This window comes from Eublepharis macularius, chromosome 17 (assembly GCF_028583425.1).
Source record: "Eublepharis macularius isolate TG4126 chromosome 17, MPM_Emac_v1.0, whole genome shotgun sequence".
In the NCBI taxonomy this organism is placed as follows: domain Eukaryota; kingdom Metazoa; phylum Chordata; class Lepidosauria; order Squamata; family Eublepharidae; genus Eublepharis; species Eublepharis macularius.
In genome coordinates, this window is record NC_072806.1 from 2,432,891 (window position 1) to 2,452,316 (window position 19,426).

The window sequence follows — 19,426 nt, forward strand, 5'->3', positions numbered from 1 at the left end:
CTTTCTCTCCCTTTCTCTTTTCAAAGAAGGTACAAATGAGTTCCTTGAAGGTGGGAGAGTGGGTTGGAGCAAAGGGCAACAAAGCACGAGGGGGAGGGGAGAACAGACTATCTGTGAGAGATGGGATCACTGGGAGGACTGGAATGATGTCTTGCGTCCTTACTGAAGAATTTGTGTTTTAAGTGTGCAGAAAACAGTTGTCATCAGATCCGCCATTCAAGTCACATGTCTATGCTGAGTAAGCGAACAGCCCAACTCCTCATCTGCTCTCTGAACCCAATGGAATGTTTCTGAAAGTTCCCAGGCGCCTCCTTCTGGGGCTACAGGAGGAAACTATTGGGGGGGTGGGGCATCACATCCTCCCTTGCAAGCCCTACCGAAATCTGGACTGGTGGCCTTCTTGATGGATTGTGCCCCGAGTTTTGGGCCTAAAAAGCAGGAAGGGAGGCTTGAGAGAAGCGGCCCGAAGTGCCTGGAATCCGCTTTATTCCGGGATGTGATCTGCTCCCAGCCCTTCCTGGTGCGGGCTCCCACATTTTCCATTGTTCCTTCTCAACGCACAAATTTGAAAATAAATAGATTTTTTTTTTATCCAGACCTTCTTAAATCTCCAGTGTATGCCCTTTTTAAAAAACTAAAACAATGTGCCCTGGCCTGGATAGTCCCAGCAAGCCTGATCTTGCCAGATCTCAGAAGCTAAGCAGGGTCAGTCCTGGTTAGTAACTGGATGGGAGACCTCCAGCGAAGACCAGGGCTGCAGAGGCAGGCAATGGCGAACCATCTCTGTTCGTCGCCTGCCTTGAAAACCCCACTAGGGGTCGCCGTAAGTCAGCTATGACTTGACAGCACTCTCCACCACCACCACTACCACGTTCTTAATTACACGCCAGCGTTTCTCCTTCAGGCAGCCTTTGTTTCTCTGGGTATGCAAAGGCAGATCAGCGCATAACCACTTTCTACCACCAATACAATGAAACAGACTAGCAGTAGCTTCAGCACGGACAAAAGGAAGCACTTCTTTGTAGAACATGCACTTAACTTATGGAATTCACTGCCAAAAGAGGTGGCCAGAACCGGTAGGCTGAAATAGTTTTTTAAAGGGTGAGACAAATTCATGAAGAGGACCGTCACACCCCAACGGGTAATCGCAGAGTCTCACGGTCAGGTGCAGGGTACTTTCTACTGACCAGGGATCGCGGTCACATCAAGAAACACTTTATGAAATCAGCAAATTGCCAGGGGCAGAATGCCAATCAAAACAGCTGGCCTGAACTCGCATAGAAATTCGTTAATGTGCCCCATGGGAAGCATTTTGGGAGGTTTCTGTCCTGTAGGCAGCGACATCTGGAACGGTCCGTGCCAAGACTACAGTTACCATCATGCTGTGCTGCATCACCTGGACGTTGGGGAAAGAGGATTGGAGGTGCCACGATCAGTTGTCTGAGAATAATCAGAGGGGTGGGAAGAGTTAGTGGAGAAAGGCTCTTCTCGGCTGGGCAACTTCTGCTGCTCCCGGGCTTCTAAGCTCTCTCTCGGATCAGAAACCCTTGCCTGGGCTGAGTCCCTCAGGCATAGTTCGTGACTGGAAACTGGCTCCCACGACCAGGGGGCATCGTGGACAACATCTGCGTTCTCTTCTTGCCCCAGCGAGCTAGGCTCCGCAGGGGCATCGTTCTGCAGGGCCTGATCCTGGCTCTCCGTGACTTTGGGGGAGAGAACGGCCAGAGTGCCCCCCTCCTCCAGACGGCATTGCTTGGTCTTGATGCCCACGGCCTTCAGGATCGTGTCCATCTGCTTCATGTAGTCCAAGTGGCCGCTCACCTGCAAAAGAGCCACAAAACTCTGTCGGGAACGGGAGCATCGAAACGGCTGAGGAGGCTGGAGTGAGAGGCCCTTCCCAATACCTGCTGCCTGGGATGCATCTTCAGTTAGAGATGCCTGCCGCTGAACCACTCCGCTATGGCCCTTCCCAGTGCAAACAGCTTGCCACACCGGTACAGACAGGGCATGAAAAACACATTAATCCTAACCAGGCCATCCAAATGTTGCAATCCCTGGAATTTCTGCCACTTTCCAGATAGCCTGGAGAAGAGACCAATGCATGCCTGTTCAACAGATTTGTCACAGGGAGCACACAGGCACATGGGGGCACACACACACACGCACAATTTGTCACAGGGAGCACACATGCACATGTGCGCGTGCGCGCACACACACACAAGTGGTTCTACTAGGGTTAGCAAAACTGTTTTATGGAGTCCTCTCTTAAAACAGCACAAATTGTGTATCTCTGACAGTTTTCTGCACAGTTTCTAAAATTAAAACACAGTCCAAGGTTTCTTCTAGACAGCTTGGCGCATGTTGCCAGCTCCTGCCCTCGTCTTTCTCATTTTCGAAACACACACACGCGCACTCTCTCTCTTTTCATTTGAAACAGTGGCTGTGAAGATTATTAAAAGGAAAAAAAGATTGGTGGTTTTAAAATAAAAGTCAGTAACAACTCATTCCTATTCAACTCCCAGCTAAACATGGAGACGCACCTGCGAGCAAAAAAGACGCAGAACGGAACGGCCGGCTGATTTCTCTGAAAACATCAACGTTTTCAAGAGAGACTCAGTACATGAGGGAGAGCCTCTCGGCTTCAGCACTGCCTGTTTGTGAATTAAAGATACTACTACTCCATAACCTTTTTCAAACACTGGAGAGTGGGAAATTTCTTAATGGCATTTGCTGAAGCTCAAGTTTCTAGTCCTCTCAGTTGAGCAAATGGGATTAGTGTGTGCAAACTCGTATTCGCCATCAGATTGCCCTTCCGTACCCACACGTGTTCAAATGTGCCATCCGTTCTAGCATCCTGTTCCCATCAGCTACCTCTGGGAAGCCCATAGGTAGGATAGGAAGGCCACAGCCCCTCTCATCTTTTGCCCCCTCCTCATATTTCCTTTGAATATGGGAGTTCAGTTTCTCTTTTATGCTATTTATGTTATTTATAGTCTGCCTTTCCCACTGAGACTCAAGGCAGATTACACAGTGTGAGTCAGTACAGTCAGTTTCAGAGACATTTCAATAAACATTTAATACGGTATATACATGCAAGTTTGCAAAGATTTAAAAACCAGCAGAAAAATGCTGAAACATTTCCAGCCACATCTGCTCCAAAACTCAACTGGGGACCCCCCCAGTGCCTTTTAAGGCCATTTTCAGGATGGCCACGGAGAAATCTGGCCCTGCAATCTGAGGTGGTGTTGTGAGAATGTCATGGCAACCCTCCGTGCCCAAAGAATCACAGGAACGGGTTGGCATTTGGAGGCGCTAAGGACTTGGCACAAAACCCGAACTGTGACTTCCGAAGGCCATCTGCAGCCAGGATTATTCCAGATGGCCCAACTGGTTTCTCCAATTGTGAAGAGATTAGAATTGTAATTAAAGGGGACTGTCAGAGGCCTAAGGGGCCGACACTTCAGCGGGCTGCACTGATCTCTGAAGGGGGGGGGAGTGTGCAATTGTGTGAGTGTGTGCATCTGTGTGGAAACAACAGAAGTCCCCATCCTTTTATTAGCCTGCTTGGTTTGAGTTTTAAGGAGGCAGTGAGATCACTCGAGAGAGGAACCAGCAGTGGCTCTAACCAGGTAATGGGGGGCCGGGGATACACCATGCCGGCCGTTCGGGGAAACAGGCCTGGGCGGCAGCATCCTTGTTTCAGTCAAACATTCTCTGCATTAATGCAGCAAAGAATCTTTGCTCATGGTGGCTTTCAGAAGCCCTGGAGAGGGGAAATCTAAACCTCCCTGCAAATGAGAGCATTTTCTGACCCAACTCCCCTCTCCCAGGAAGACCTTTACCTCTCCGTTTTATTGCCTGTGCAAACTGGGCCCTCAGAGATCTTGCAACAGAAGGAGCTAAAGGAGTCTGAAGTTCCAACCTGTTACATTTTTATCCCACCCTTCATTCAAGGGCCTCAGCAGGGCAGGGCATGAGAGTCGCCCCCACTCCTCCATTTCATCACAAAACGACCCTGTGAGGGAGTGACTGGCCCAAAGCCACCCCAGGCCAGCTTCACTGCTGAGATCTGAACTCAGCTCTCCCTTACCCTAGCCTGACTGCCGCACTGTGCTGGCTTTACAAATATGCCGCAACTGCATTGCCCTTTTCCTTCTCTTGGAGGGCCCCACAGAGTCACCTGCTCCTCTTGGTCAGAGAGACGGAGCCGGAAAGGCTGTTTTGTTTTGTTTTCCAAAACTCGGTGGGAGGAAGTTTTGATGGAAAGCAGAATAGAGGCAGCTCAATTTTGCCCCATTCATAGTGAGAAGAGAGGGGTGGGGGCCCTCTTTTCTTCTACAGAGGGAATAGAACTGGGCCCCTTACCTCGTCTTGTGATGTTCCGTGATCTGAAGCATTTTCCCCCAAAGTTCAGCTCCAGGACCGGATTTGAGCCAGACTGGATGTGATTGGCAAAACGTGCTGAAATAGGGGTGGTGATGGGGGAGAGGACTGGACTCTCTCTCATCCCCATACTTGTGTCCTCTGCTTTTTGGTTTTAAAGAAAGACCCCCATCCTTGTCACTTTATCCAAGGAGGGGACGCCAGTAAACACACCAGGGTCACTGTCCAGTCTGGTCCCACCTCGCCTGGCCCTACTGGGGAAGACACTCATTTGATGAATTCCTTCCAGGACAAAAGAGGCCACGGGCTCCTTCCCTTGGGCCCTCCGGCTGCTTAACCATGATGAAATCCCACCAGCCCCTGCCGGTCCTTCCTGGAAATTTAAAAGCATCTCATGCCAGCAGTGATATCAGCACAGCTGGAAGCCCGGGGAGGGAGGGAGGGAGCATTATGCTAAACTCTAGATCTGCAACGGCTAAATTACCGGCGACGGAAAATTTCTAGTAAGCTGTCTGTAAATAATGCCCAGCTTTGCAACCAAGCCAAGTGAATTCTTCGTCAAGAGATTCGAGAGGTCCCTGCTGGCTGCCCAGATACAGCAGGGTGGGGTGGGGGAGCTCCTTGTTGAAGCCAGCTGGGGCCCGTCAAGGAGGCTGCGACATCACAAAGACTGTTTGCGAGGAGAAGGGGCAAGAGAAGAGCAGCTTCTCTTTCTTGCTCAGTGGGCAAGAAAACATTCTCTCTTTCCTCTGGCAGCACCCTGACCTGGATGGTCCAAGTGAGCCTGATCTCATCAGATCTCAGAAGCTAAGCAGGGTCAGCCTTGGTTAGTAATTAGATGGGAGACCTCCAGCAAAGTCCAGGATTGCAGAGGCAGGCAATGGCAAACCACCTCTGATAGTCTCTTGCCATGAAAGTAAGTGATGACTTGTGGGCACTCTCCACCACCACCACCACCACCTCTGACCGCAGACAGAGTTTAAGTCAAGGGAATGAGGCCTCTCAATGGAACCCCGGCTGGGCACGCAAAGGGGAACCTTCCCAGTTTAAACCCCTGCCTTTCCAGACCGAAGAGTCTCAGGGCCAAACTAAAAGAAATCTTTCTTCAAGCAAGGAGCCGCTAATTCGACTGGCGAGGCGGGTGAGTGTGCGTAACTCTTTCTCCCACGCTGTTGGCCTGGCCCAAATTAATTGATGGGTAGATTGTTAAACACATGCTCTGGGATGAAACTGGCACTGCCAGTTTACGAGAAGAAAAGGAAACAGGACGTCCAGTTTGAATCTCGTACGGCCCTGCCCGAGTAGACAAGTCTACAACAGACGGATAAGAGGTCTGACTTGGAATAAAGCAGCTGCGGAGGGGGTGGGGAGGCAGCTCAGCAGTGGAGCGCAGTGTGAGAGCGCCTGGTCTGTTCAGCGGAGCCTAGGAACGGCAGGGCAGCTTCTGAGGCACACGGCATGAGCCTTTGATAGCAATCCGACTTCTACAAAACCACTCTTTTATAAAAGTTCCAAATCAGCTGACGAGGAAGGGAAAAGCGGGAAGTCAGGGTATTTATTTTACCCTGGCACAGACAGAGAGTCGAGGGCAGCTGCTCCACATCTGTCTTTAAGGATATGTCTACACTAACCATTTAACTTGGCTTCTCCTCCAGGGAGTTTCCCAAAAACCCAAAAGTGCTCTCATCCCTTCCAGGAACTACATCTCTCAGTTCCCCTTGAAACAGAAACCAGAACAATTAAGCCCAAGATGACTCTCTTGGTACACCTATAAACTTCAAGTCAAATGTGAGCAGGTCCATGAATATTCCTTGCTTACAAATAAAGAGAAATAAAATTAAAGCCTGCACCTAGACCCCACAACTTGGAGGCGTGAGGCACGTTTCTCATTTAGTCTGGCTTTGTGGAGAGGAGATTGGAAAGAATGGGACGTCACCCCAGGAACCTCAGGGCCGCCACGGGAGCCCCCCAGTACAATCCCCCCTCTCCGGGAGGAAGCAGCGGCTCACAGATTTCTTGTGCCATTGCCACACCCGGATGCGCTTTCTTTCAAGAAATGGGAGGTTCTTCCAGGGGACCCCCCCATTTCCTGTGGGGACCGGATGAACAAATCAGCCTTCTGGCAGACCTCCAGCCAGGCCATGAGCCTCCTGAAGTGCCCCAGCCAGCCAGCCCGGTGTGAACCAGGAGAGCCACTTACAACAGATGAGAGATCCATGTTCACCATCCTCCTGTCGTCCAGGGCCACTGGCTGAAGTCCGGCGACGTTGAGCTGAACAGAGGATGTCCGGTATACGAAGCCCAGCAGCCAGTCCCCCCTGGGAGAAAACAAAACCAAGAACGTTAAGAGAGCTACTTGAGAAAGAGGACTGAAGGAATGCACAAGGCTGAGGTCCGTCTAGCTCCAGGAAAGGTACAGCCCTGGGATGCTCACCAACGGGGCCTGAGGGACACAGCTGAGCTCTGGGATATACTGCCAGGGAACCTGGAGGATCGATTCCTAACTATCACGGTCAATAAGAACGTCAGAAGAGTCCGAAGATCCATCTCGTCCTGCATCCTGCGTGGCTGCTGTGGCCTTTCCTCCTTGCTTCTCTCCAACACCTGGTATTTCGAGGTACACTGCCTCTGAATATGGAGGTTCCACAGCTAGCTTCATGGATATTTACAGTGCTGTCCTCTAGGATTCTTTTGCAACTACTATGGCTAAGTTAAAGTATTAACTCAGGGCCGTCATGCAAAGCCTTTTGAGTTAATCGTGTAAAATGATTATTCAATTTAGAATCTGTGCAGGAGCTGCAATCCTCTTGCCTGGCTGAGAGGCATGCAAACTGGGGGGGGCACGGCACAGCCCATGCAGCTTGCAGGGACCTTGTGCCCATTTGGAATACTACTCATGACGAATCTCAGGAGGGTAAGAGAGGAAACACAAAGGATTCCATCTTTGCCACCTAAAATACCTAAATAAATAAATACTGAGGCTGCCAGAGAAAGGGACGGCAGTACTGGATTGGGTCCAGCTTCACTGGACACAGCCCGTTAACAGCCTCCAGCTTCTAATGGCAATTGAGGAAGCTGGAGGGGGGATCCATATCTTAGGGTTACCAATCTCCAGGTGGTGGCTGGAGATCTCCTCAAATTACAACTGATACCCAGAGGACGGGGATCCCCTGGAGAAAATGGCTGCTTCGGAGGGTGGACTCCATGGCATTATACCCTGCTGAGGTCCCCTCCCCAAACCCCGTCCTTCCCAGGCTGCACCCTCCAAATCTCCAGGAATTTCCCAACCTGGAGCTGGCAAGTCTACCGTATCTGCCTAAAAAACAAAGCAAGCACCCGATTTTGGGGCACCCCAGTTGTGCAAGTACAGACCTGCAGTAGCCATTGATGATTTTGCCCGCAACGACCTTGGTGAATGGCTTCCAGGACTTGGCCTCTCCTTCCACGGGTGCCCCCAGCAGGACCACGTCTTCAATGATCCCTTGACAGTCTGAAAAGAGAGACCCCATGAGAATTAACGGGAAGGGTTGTGCACACAAACACACGAGGCAACCGGACAGCCTTTGAAACTGGCTGATGTGGCATTCCTATCACAGAACGGTGGACTGGGCACCTTGGGGAGGAATGCAGGATTGTTTGTTTGTTTGTTCCTTGAATGTCCACCCAATTAATTTGATGTGTGGGGCAGTGATTAGACTGCCAGACTAGGTTGCTGGTGGCTCTCTGAAGCATCGGGGAAGGAGGAGATTCTCCTCAGGGATGCCAACATGGAAAGAGCGGGGGACGGGGGAGGAAACAGGGCTCACAAAGAATCCGTCTTCCTTTCTCTCTCTCCATTTAATGACAGCAGCTCTCCCACACACACCAGCAAAGCCACTGGGAAACAAAAGCAGAGAGACTACAAATGGGCCACCCGTTATTGTATAGGGAATGTTGGGGGGCTGTGAGGAACCTGGAAGGCTGCCAAAAAGTAAAGAGTCCAGTAGCACCTTTAAGACTAACCAACTTTATTGTAGCATAAGCTTTTGAGAACCACAGCTCTCTTCGTCAAATGCATCATGCATCATTAGAGGGAACCTGGTGGAGACCCATGAGGAGGAGGAGAGAGAAATCAATGATTAGGTAATTCTCTCTTGGATACATATCTGTCCTTCCAGAATACGTTAACCTCTTAGGGATCTCAGTGTGCCTGATCCGCCCATCTCCTCCTCTCCCACCCCCCTTGACTCAGTCGCTCGCAACGTCCCGTGCCTCCTGGAACATGCACAGTGTTCACAGAATCAGACCCTCGGTCCATCAAGGTCAGTATCATCTACTCAGACCAGCAGCGGCTCTTCAGGGTCTCAGGCTGAGGTCTTCCACATCACCTGCTGCCTGAACCTTTAATGGGAGATGCCTTGGATTGAACCTGAGACCTTCTGCATGTAAAGCATGATATGCCAGAATTCCTAGTCATCCACTCTGGGGCTGACTTTGCTTTTGCATCAATCCCAATTTATTTATTTATTGGCCACTAGCAACACTGTTTTCAGAGTTCGGTATCAAAAGCAATGCACTTCCCCACTTCTCTCAACAGGCCGAGGAGAGGAAAGCCGTTTAGTGTAGTGGTTAAGAGCCAGTTTGGCATAGTGGTTAAGAGCGCGGGACTCTAATCTGGAGAGCCGGGTTTGATTCCCCACTCCTCCACTTGAGTCAGCCACAGCTCTCTCAGAGCTCTCTCAGGCCCACCCACCTCACAGGGTGGTTGTTGTTGTGGGGATAATAATGACACACTTTGTAAACTACTCTAAGGGGGCATTAAGTTGTCTTGAAGGGCGGTATATAAATGGAATGTTGTTGTTGTTGTTGTTGTTATTAAGCTGGCCATGGACTTTCCTAACAAGTACAGTCCAACGGGGCTGCTTCAATCCCCCCCATTAAGGAACTGTTTGTATTGGCAGAGCAAGAAGCAAACCTTTAAACAAAAAAAGAGGCCGTACATCAGGCCAGGAAAGCCCATAGAGGTTCAGCCAACCTCTCTTCCGGCTGAGGCTATTTGCAGGGCTTGGGGCTACAACGGAAAGATCACTCCTGAAGGATGCACATGAAAGAAGAAAAGACCAGGGAAAGGCAGCAGGGGGTGGGGAGGAGCATTTCATTTTGAAAGATCTAATTTTGGCAGGTGATATGACATTCGTCCAGAGACTTACCGGGAGGGAGGTTGCCGGCAAGGAATTCAGAAACCTGATTTGTCTCATCTAATTTGAACTGAACAGAACCCCTTTTTATTGCCTGAACTTCAGACAGGAGAAAGTTCTCACAGGATCTGATTTGGGCAACTGGTGCATTGGTTTTGCAGCTTAGCACACGCACACACCCTCCACCCAAATATCCTGGCTGTGTGTGCAACTGACCCTCCGCCTTTTCTCCTCGCTGTTTCTGCTCCTATGATGGGATGGAAAGAAAGGTACTGGGGCTGCCTAGCAACCGCATCACCCTCTCATCTTCTGGTCCCTCCAGAGCAGCAACCTGGGGTCAGAAGCAGCAGCAGGTGCGGCAAAGAAGAGGGGAGGCTAGACAAAGAACAGCATTTTCCAAACTTCCAATAGTTTAAAAAAATTAAGCTTGGGAGGCCCACTTTGCTCTTTTATGCCCCCCATTTTTTTCCCCGAGTGTAAGAGTCAGGATTATGTTCCTTCACAGAATCTCACCCCCCAATTTTTCTGCATGAATCCCCGCCCCAGCCCACCCCCTCCCAGCTAAGAAAAGGAACTATTAATACCAGAGATCACGGCTGGTAATAAGGTGACAGATGGTTGGCTGTTTGGCTCCGGCAAAGAACTGCCACGGAAAATAGCAGCCGAGATCTGCACGTACGGTGGCTTTAATTAAAGGGATGGTGCATATGGGACCGGGGATGGGGAGCTTTGGAGAGCGTTCAGGAACAGGCACTGCCAAGCAAGTGCCGGGGGAGACTTGGCAGCAGGCTTGCAAGACTGACGTTACTGCACTTTGTTGGGGGGGGGGGGGGCTCCAGCTTTTCACAGGCATTGGGGAAGAGCTTCAGGCCTGTTGCATGTGCTGCAATTCCCTGGGAGCACAGCAAATTCCATGGAATGTGGGATCCTGATCATCTTTGTTTTTGTTGAAGTTGGTGGCTGGGGTGGGGGGGTGGGGGGGAAGGGAGCAACCTTCCAGTGAAAAATGTGCTGGGAAGCAGACGGGCAATGCTTGCCAAAAGCTTATTTCAACAGTTTGGGGGAGGCGGTTCAGTGACTCCAGAACAGACCAGAATATGCAAAATAGCAATAAATGTTATGCAAAAAGACAGAAATGTGCATAATTTGCACAAAGTTGTAGATGCCACCCTGAGAGCTCCTTGGAAGAAAGGTGGGGTATAAAGGCAAGGAATGAATGAATGAATGAATGAATGAATGAATGAGTTGCCAGTTTTCAGCCAGGGTACACAGAAGCAGGTATGGATTCCTACAAAATCGATCACAGGCCCTTCTTGCCAACTTGGGAGGAGCCTTTCTGCTCTCTCATCTCCTGCCAGCACCACCTCCTAGAAGTTCCAGACCAGCATGTCGGAAGAAATCCAAAGAAACCAATACATAGCACGGCCTGCGCCATATCCATCCATCTGTGCGGAGGCTGGCTTGGGGCGCCAGGGTGCACATCAACAGGCAGCCTAGCACCAATCTTTGATGGGACAGGATTTGGCCCACACACTGCTGCCCACATTCACAGACTTTTGAAGCTACGTTCTTCCCAGTGTGATCCACTTTGATTGGCAGTGGTTTTCCAGGATCTCAGGTGTGACCTGGTAATACTTGAAATCCTGTTAGCTGGAGATGCCGGAAATTTGGGACTTTCCACCACCAAGACAAGTTTATTTATTTCCTTCATTTTTATCCCACTTTTGACTTATGACATTCTCCCCTCCTCTATTTTATCTTCACAACAACTCTGTAAGGTAGGTGAGGCTGGGAGAGTGTGACTGGCCCAAGGTCACCCAGCGAGCTGTCACAGCAGAGTGGGGATTCGAACCTGGGTCTCCCAGATCCCAGTCTGACACTTTAACCAATGCACCCTCCTCCCCCGGCCCGAGCTATGGCTCTGTTCCACAGGAGATATGGAGTGATGCACGTGCCTTTTACAGACGGTCTGGGCAACATACATAGAGTTGAGATCCATGCAGCCAGTACTCTCCGCTCATGCTGGCATCAGGTCTTTGGAGTTTGGCTTAAGGGGTTTCTGCTCTTGTGCAAGCTCTGCTGCTAAAGAACAAACACGAACGGAGGGAGAGCTGCTGAAAAATCTGCATTTGGTTCTGCCTACCTTTCTCCTTGGCCATCTCCTGGAGGCAGAAGTAAATAACTCTGGCGCCCAGACTGAAGCCGATCAACGTCACCGGACGCCTGCCCTAGAGGGGTGGGGGGTGGGGGGAAAGTACAGGAATGTAGACTGGCATTCTTGCAGTAACAGAGTTTCTAGTCCTTAAAGAAATGCTGCTGGAATATAAATAAATGTGCACAAAGGAAATGCCTGCTGCTAGTTCGCCAGAGAAAAAGATGGATAATGGGGTGTGAACAGCCTGAGCGACAAAGGACAGACCAGGAAGTACGTGAGAATGAGCACAGATTTTCAGGGCTTTCCTTCCGCAGCTGTCCTGTTCTCAAAGTCCCAACCAGATATGGGGATTGCCTCTCCCCATATGTACCCTGGAGAGCCCTTAGATTGGCAGGCACACACCTACTGGTGGTCCCTGGCCCCAGGGAGGCTCGGCTGGCCTCAACTAGGGCCAGGGCATTTTCTATCCTGGCCTTAACCTGGTGGAACTCTCTGTCGGAAGAGACTCGGGCTCGCCAAGACCTTATATCTTTTCGGCGGGCCTGTAAGACAGAGATGTTCCGCCAGGCATATGGTTGAGGCCAGCACTGGATCCATCTAATTAGCCTCCCTGCTGGTCTCCTACTAGTGTGTGTGTGTGTGTGGTGGTGGTGGTGGGGGGGGGTTATATGGTCCATCTGCCCCGATGTGCCGGAGAGTTAGAGTTTACGAACCCACACCTCTGCCCTCTTTCCCCCCTGTGTGTGGTGTGCAGGGAAGGGGAATGGCGCCCCATCTGGGATATTGAAATGTGTGCTGCTATATAAGATTTGATTGTTTTACTGTTTTATCTGTTTAACTCCGTAATCTATCTGTTGCTGTAACCCGCCCTGAGCCTGCTTGCAGGGAGGGCGGGCTATACATGAAATCGATCAATCAATCAGATAGCCGACCCCAAGGCAAACTCTCGGGAGATGGGTGCCCAGCTTGTGCGCTCCCTGACGCTTCCGCCCTCTGACTGGCCAAAGGTTCCCCTGCCAACTCCCGAGGTACCCCACAGGGGCGACCACCAGCACCTCTCCTCCTACCTGCTGCCGGCTGAGCAGAATCTGGGCCAGATGTTTGCCTACTTCTGCCGAGCGATGCAAACACACACCCCAGGGGTTGTCAATAACGCTGGCGACTGTGAGCAGCGAGGCAGGCCAGGTGAGGGCTGTGACGATGCCTGCCGGGAGAAAAGCAAACCAGAGAGCCGGGATCAGAACCACCGCGGGGCTCTGGGGAAAGTGCCAAGAAAAGCATCGATTCCATCATCAGCAAAGAGACTCTGGCATGACGTCTCCTCCCGCCCCGCCACCTCCATCCCCAAAACAGGGCAAACAAACATCTCGCAGCAGCTGAACCTCCCCCTTTAGTTTACTGTTCTTGAGTGCTAGCAACCTGACAACCACTCCTCGAAAAGATCTGTACAATGAGGTGGCTGAAAACATACATGGTCGTCAAGGGAGATCTTTTTATTTTGGGGTGGGGAGACAGGCATATGTCTTGAAAAGCAGGGAAAGATATGTTCCATTGCTGGAGGCAGACACAGGTAAAATGCTAATATCAAACCATTCATTTGCCAACTGCGCCACTCTTGGCCATAACCCCTCTTGAAAGGTTTTGCACAAGTGTCTATTCAAGTGTCAGATTTCCTCTTAAGTTTAAGCAAATAGCAAGGAACGTGGAACACACAGCTTGTTTTAGCCATATTATATTACATTACTGGACTGCAAATGAATAGCACGGTCATTTTTCAAAAGCAGGACTGCGAGGGTTTCGCAGGTGATACTCTGCTCAAAGAGCAGGACTCCTGCAACTGTAGCCACTTCAGCTTCCGGACCCCCTGCGCCGCACGCGCAAGATGTTTCCCAGGTTCTTACCTGCCAAGACAGTGTATTTCAGGGCTTCCTGGGCCATCATGTTAACTAATCCATTCCAGAGAGAGTCAAGGGCATTGCCCAGATCCATGAGGTATTTGGACTCCCAGGCTAAGCAATATTGTTCTTTGGACTGTAGCAAGCTGCTCCATGGAGCCGTAAAACTCCCTAAGCAAAAGACACAAAAACACAAAATTAAGGAGAGCCAGGATCATGATTTGTCATTTTTCATTCTTCGCCCACCTTTCTTTGTGAGATAGGATAGATATGTCACCCAGTGTACTTTTGAGCAGACAGGAGATGTGAACGAGGCCTCTCTGGACCTAGGCTGACAGTCTCATCCCTGCACTTTTTTGGCTCTACAAATATGAAGCAAATATGCTGTCCTTTTGCTTGTCTTGGAGGTTCTCACCTGCTCCTCCTCTAGACCTCCAAGGTCATAGAGACGGAGCCAGAAAGGCTGTTTTCCCCCACCCACCCCCAAAAAAACTCAACGGAGAAAGCTTGGAGGCAAAGCAGTGATCTCAGCCTCACTTCCATAATGTAATACTTTGCATCTCTGGAGCATTTAAGAACGTTCCAAGCACTTCCCACACTCCATAATTTCCACAGCTTGTGTTAATGATGTCAGCTGTCATGTGCTTGGGCCAGTGGTTGTTTTTGCCAAAGAGTAATGACAATTGCAATGCAGTTTTTAATCCTGAACTTGCAGATGTTCAAAGGCCTTCACTGACATTCTCTTGGTAATCTTTACAAACAGCCCTGTAAGGAAGGTCGGTGTTAACATGCTCATGTTGTAGATGTGAGGCCGAGGGAACGAGTGGCATGCCAAAGGCATGCGAGTTCACGGCAGAGGCAAGAATTGCACTGGGGACCTCACGGATCATAGCTGATCCTCAGTTACTATATTATACCATATCCTTAGACTGCTGCAATGCCCTGATGTGGGACTTCCATTGGAGACAGTCAAAAAACTGCAGTTGGTACTGATTGTCCCCAACAACCTGTGGACAAGACCAGGTTGGCAAGAGACCATTGCACATTTCAAAAAATACATCTGCGTTGGCCACCTGGTAATTTCCTTGCTGGTTCTCACCTTCAAACCCCTGCAGTGTCTGGCTGCAGTGCCTGAGGGGCACCTTCCACGGCACAGCATTCTCTGAGAGGAACGCCACCCTTCCCCATCAGAATTTCACGGTCTGCCCCAAAGGCTCTACTCCTTGTTCTATCGTCTATGTAAGACTATCATGCAGCGGGGCTCTCTCCGTGTTGGCCCCAGAGTTACAGATTCTGCTCCCCAGCCCAAGTCCTCCTCTGTTCTTCCCTGCTCTTTTTCCAGAGACACGTGAAGCGCTTTTCGCTCTGCCAGGTATTTGGCAATTCTTTGGAGATGTTTTGCTGCTGCTTTCCCAGGGTTGAACTTGTACTTTTAAACCTGGTTTTGTAAACCACCCTATGGCTGTATTGGCCAGAAGAGGAGGAGGGGAGGCTAAAAGCATTGCAAATAAAATAGAAAACGCGCCAGATCGCACCGCCCCGCAAGAATGATTCACTGCTGCCAGACACTGCCAAGACTCTTTGAGCTCTGCCTGGCAATGGCTGCAATTCCGTTCCTGGATCCACAGGATTTCGATCACCAAGAAAGCGTTCACGACTTTGCCCTTTGACCCGGAAGGTGGCAGGAACTTGTGCGACATTGGTCACAGCTCAGGAAAATGGTGCGAAAGGTAAACAAAAGGCCTTGCTTTTTAAAAATAAAAATTGGGAAGCAAAACCACATTGACAGTGTCCTGGTAACACACTGCAAAACGGAGGATGCTCTTGACGGAGAAAAACCAGCTGCCAGCCACCCACTCAGTTTGCAAAAGGCCCCGGCAGCAGCAGATGGGAGACACGTTTGCGGCAAGAAGGTCCCCCGTTTGCAAGCGGGAACTTTGGGGACTGGAAAAAACAGGATGCAACACATACCCAGACCGTGTGTGCTTGGGACCAAATCCATCCGTTCTGTGCCAGCCAGGAAGCCGCAGTGAGGGCTCAGAATAGGGCCAATTAGACAGATCCCAGAGAAGAGCCACCCATCAACTCCCCCTCCCCAGCTACTGAGAGGGCTGCTGTGATATCACAGAGGCTCCACAAACATCCCAGCTGCTCAAGTTAGGGTCCCTACCAGCATCGTTCATTTTTAACAGCAAACAGGAGGGGTCACAGCAAAATGGGACCTCATGCAGGCAAGGTCAGGACTTCTGCACAGTATATGGGGGGTTGGAGTATCAGAAAAATATTAAGATGCCCTTAAAAAAAACCAGCTGAAACAGTCTGGGGTTGCTCTCTGCCCTCCAGGAGTCACAGAATATTAAGCCTAGTCAAGAAACTGTTGAATGTGGGAAGGAACTGGCTTGATGGATTCCCTAACAGACTACAGGATGCCAGGCACACACTCCCAAACCCCGGTTCTCCAAACTCTGCTTTCCCATATGGGGTGTGGGAGGTGAACACCCTCTCCTCCTAGCACTGCCTGCACCAGGGTTTCTGGTGCCCACGGCCACTGCCACATGCGCGCGCACACAGTGTGCATGCACACCCTCGGACTGCGTGATGGTGTCGCCACGTGAGGACGTCATCACGCAGCAAAGCCGGGCCCATTGGCCAGTGTGTGGTGGTGCTGGCGCCGGCGGCGCGGGGCTGGCTGGCTGCAGCAGCTGCGGGCCAGGCATGCCAGCCCCATGGCATGTGCCTCTGCCCCCAGCACCCCCTCTGGCACTCCCTCCGGTGCCCCAGCGCCTGTGGTGCCTGCCTCACCACCTCAGTTGTGGTGCCAGCCCTGCCTCCTAGCCTTGCCCTGCTTGTGGCCACAAGAACAGCTTTCTCAAATCTTGGAGAACAGCTCTGGGGGCCAAAGGAAGGCCTGGGCAAGCCCCAGAGGTCAGCCCTTGCATGGCCAAATAAGATGTGGCACTGAGCGATTGTGACCTTATCCGGACACGGAGCTTCGCCTTGAGAACCATCTGCGGAGGACAGGGTTGGACTGGCAGTGAGGGTTAACCCTCACCCCCACCCCTGGGCACCGTGCCATTTCTTGCTTCCCTTGGGCTTCTACTGAACTTGGTGTGTGTGTGTGGGGGGGGGGGGAGAACAGTCAGCTGTCCTTTGCCATCTTCCCTGCCTGGGCTAAGGGCTGTCTGGGGTGTGTGAGTTCAGGGAACTAGCACTGGGGTGGGGGGAGTTGCCCCCTTTTGCCCAGCCGTGAGCCAACTTGAGCGCTCCTGCAGCTAAACTGAACAATGGGGGATCGGAAGCCCAATTTAAAACTTGGCCCTGTACAGTAAGAAAAGTGGGGAGGGAATCGACTGATTGTTTATCCCCCCCCTCCCACTGCCCGCACCATAAAATGCCTCTCGAGTCCCCAATTCGCGGAGATCTTTCCTCTTCCCTTCTCCTACCGAACTTCCCCGTTGACAGCCAGCCAGTGATGGCAATCGTGATGTGCAACTGCTTCCCTTCTGTTAACGGGAGGAATTCAAACTCCTCGATGGCCCCCACACGCTTCTTCATTTTGTACCCTAAAGGAATATAAAAAAATGGGGGCTGAATTGAGGTGGGGGAATATCTTAGAAATGCAAGATGGAGTCGAGCACGTCAGGCCACCTTTCCTTGGAGGAAAATTGCATTTGGGACCTCAGCCCCTTAGAAGATGTCTGGGTAGCTCCAAAAGGCTTCCGGTGGGAAGACGTGTTGGTCTGTAGCAGAAGAGCAAGATGTGGGGCCAGCAGCACCTTTGAGACCGACCAGATTTCCAGGGGGTGAGCTTTCCAGAGCCACAGCCCCCTTTGTCAGATAACAATTCTGTGTCACCGTAAAAGGAGGGAGAGAAGAACCCAGAATCCTTTTTAACGGTCAGCGAGCACCAAGTCCTTCCTTCTGGAAACTCTCGACCTCTCCCTCAGACCAAACTGCGTTTAGTTTTCCAAACCTGTGTCGTGTAGTGGTTAGAGTGTTCAATTAGGTCTGATACTGTGTCGTGTAGTTCAATTAGGACTTAGGAAACTCTTTCAGCTGCGAAGCTCACATGGTGACTTTGGGCCATCACTCCCCAGGCCTTACCTCCCTCACAGGGTTCTTGTGAGGGGAAAGGGGAAAGGCAGTACCAGGTCTGCCACTGTGAGCTCCCCGGCAGATAAAAATGCACCAGGCAGACTTCGTGTGCGTGATGTTGTTGCGTTCCTTGCAACAGCTGTATAAGGTAGGATGATATCAGCAACACTTGAATAGGGGACCTCATTCATTGCACCTCATTCTCTTAGCCCCGCCTGGCTATGGGATGCACAGCAAAGCTCTACAGCAAATGGATCTGAGAAGATGATTTCTACACCCTGCTGCAAACCTCTCCTGCCTCTGTAAGATGTGGCAATGGGTTAGCTTACAAGGCTTTTTAAAAAAAAGTTGTCAAAGAGCCCTAATGGTCTGCACAAAGTCCAAAAACAAGAACAAAACCCACAAAATACCTTTGGTTGGTCCTAATTAAAGGTATTATATGGATTTTGTTCTTTTTTTTTAAACAGGCAAATTCATGGAAGTCTGCTACTGAAAACAGAGGATCTTTTCCAAGATACTGGCCAATTTCAAAAGCTGTTGGCCTGGAGGATGGAACAGAACCTCCATGTTCAGAAGCAGCCTACCACCAAATGCCAGTTGTTGGGGACTAACAAGGTGAAAAGGCTGCTGTCTTCACGTATTGCTTGTAAGCTTCCTGGAGGCGCTGGGCTGACTATGGCTGGAGGCAGGATGCTGGGCTACAAGGATCAACTACAGTCTGATCCGAAAGGACAACTTTCCTTTTGGAAAAGGATTACACGCATTCACGGTAGACTGGGCTACCACCGGCTGCCTAGAACACGGCAACTCAACAGAACCTCTATTTTCAGAGGCAGTTCACTGTTGAAGGGCAGCCATTTGCGCCAGGAGCAAACAAAGCCAAAAAGGAAGGAGATTATATAAAGTACTGCAAAAAAGTTTAATGATAACTTGGGAAAAAAAAACACCAATGCAACAAAACTGTTTGCACGGAGGCCGGCAAATCCACATCCCCCAAGCTCCTTGTAAGGCAAAAGGACAGCTGATCAGGTGCAGCTGCAAGAAAAGGGGCCAAGAAAACTAATTTGGGAAGCAGGGATGTCCGTTGCCTCGCCAACATCGCATGAATCACAATGCAGGTGTGACAGGTGAGCAACAGCCAGCATGTGGCCGGCGACGTCTCTGGGGCAACAGCAAATGTGCCTGTGAGGAAGCTGCCCAGGAATATCACAACAAAAATTCTTAGCGAGAGATGGGTACCCTGGGGCTCCTCCGAGAATTAAGGCCGGCATTTCTGGGCTGCGGGGACTGCAGAAGGCTGGCCTGGGAGTATCAGACCAGAAAAGAGATACTTATTATGGCTGGTGGCTTGCCCAGCAGCGGAGGGACAAGACTTGAGTTAGGGGGCAAATAGCCCCCTACCCACTTTAATCCAGAAGAACACAGAGGACCAGGCTTTGAGGACCCCCTTTTCCTACCCTAGTCAAGCTGCCATTTGGACTGTGGAAGAGCACAGTCCCACATCATTAAGTCTTCAAACAGAATGGCTTGAATTCATGGGATGAAACTGAAGAAAACCGTTGACGGTGATATTAATATGAGCATCAATGTTCCAGCCATCCATAAACGTACCCTACTTTTGGGCCAGTTCTCCACCCCCAGTCCATCTCTCATCTCTAACCCTTGCCAGTTCCGTAAGCCTGGTCAGACGTGCAACTTGTCAAGCCAAATGGTTGTGTTGA

General features: G+C 50.7%; 1 protein-coding gene across 3 annotated transcripts in view; it reads right to left on the reverse strand.

Moving 5' to 3' along the window:
- Positions 1-182: 182 nt before the first annotated feature.
- TMCO4 (transmembrane and coiled-coil domains 4) overlaps positions 183-19,426 on the reverse strand; it is a 34,206-nt gene continuing 14,962 nt past the window's right edge. For all 3 annotated transcript variants that reach the window (XM_055001581.1, XM_055001583.1, XM_055001582.1), the window contains exons 8-14: positions 17,054-17,173; positions 13,617-13,781; positions 12,783-12,919; positions 11,704-11,788; positions 7,756-7,873; positions 6,584-6,701; positions 183-1,821 (exon numbers count right to left, since the gene is read on the reverse strand). In XM_055001581.1, the coding sequence (XP_054857556.1) occupies positions 1,393-1,821; positions 6,584-6,701; positions 7,756-7,873; positions 11,704-11,788; positions 12,783-12,919; positions 13,617-13,781; positions 17,054-17,173 (1,172 nt within the window). In that variant the 3' untranslated portion in view covers positions 183-1,392. The remainder of the gene's footprint in view (positions 1,822-6,583; positions 6,702-7,755; positions 7,874-11,703; positions 11,789-12,782; positions 12,920-13,616; positions 13,782-17,053; positions 17,174-19,426) is intronic.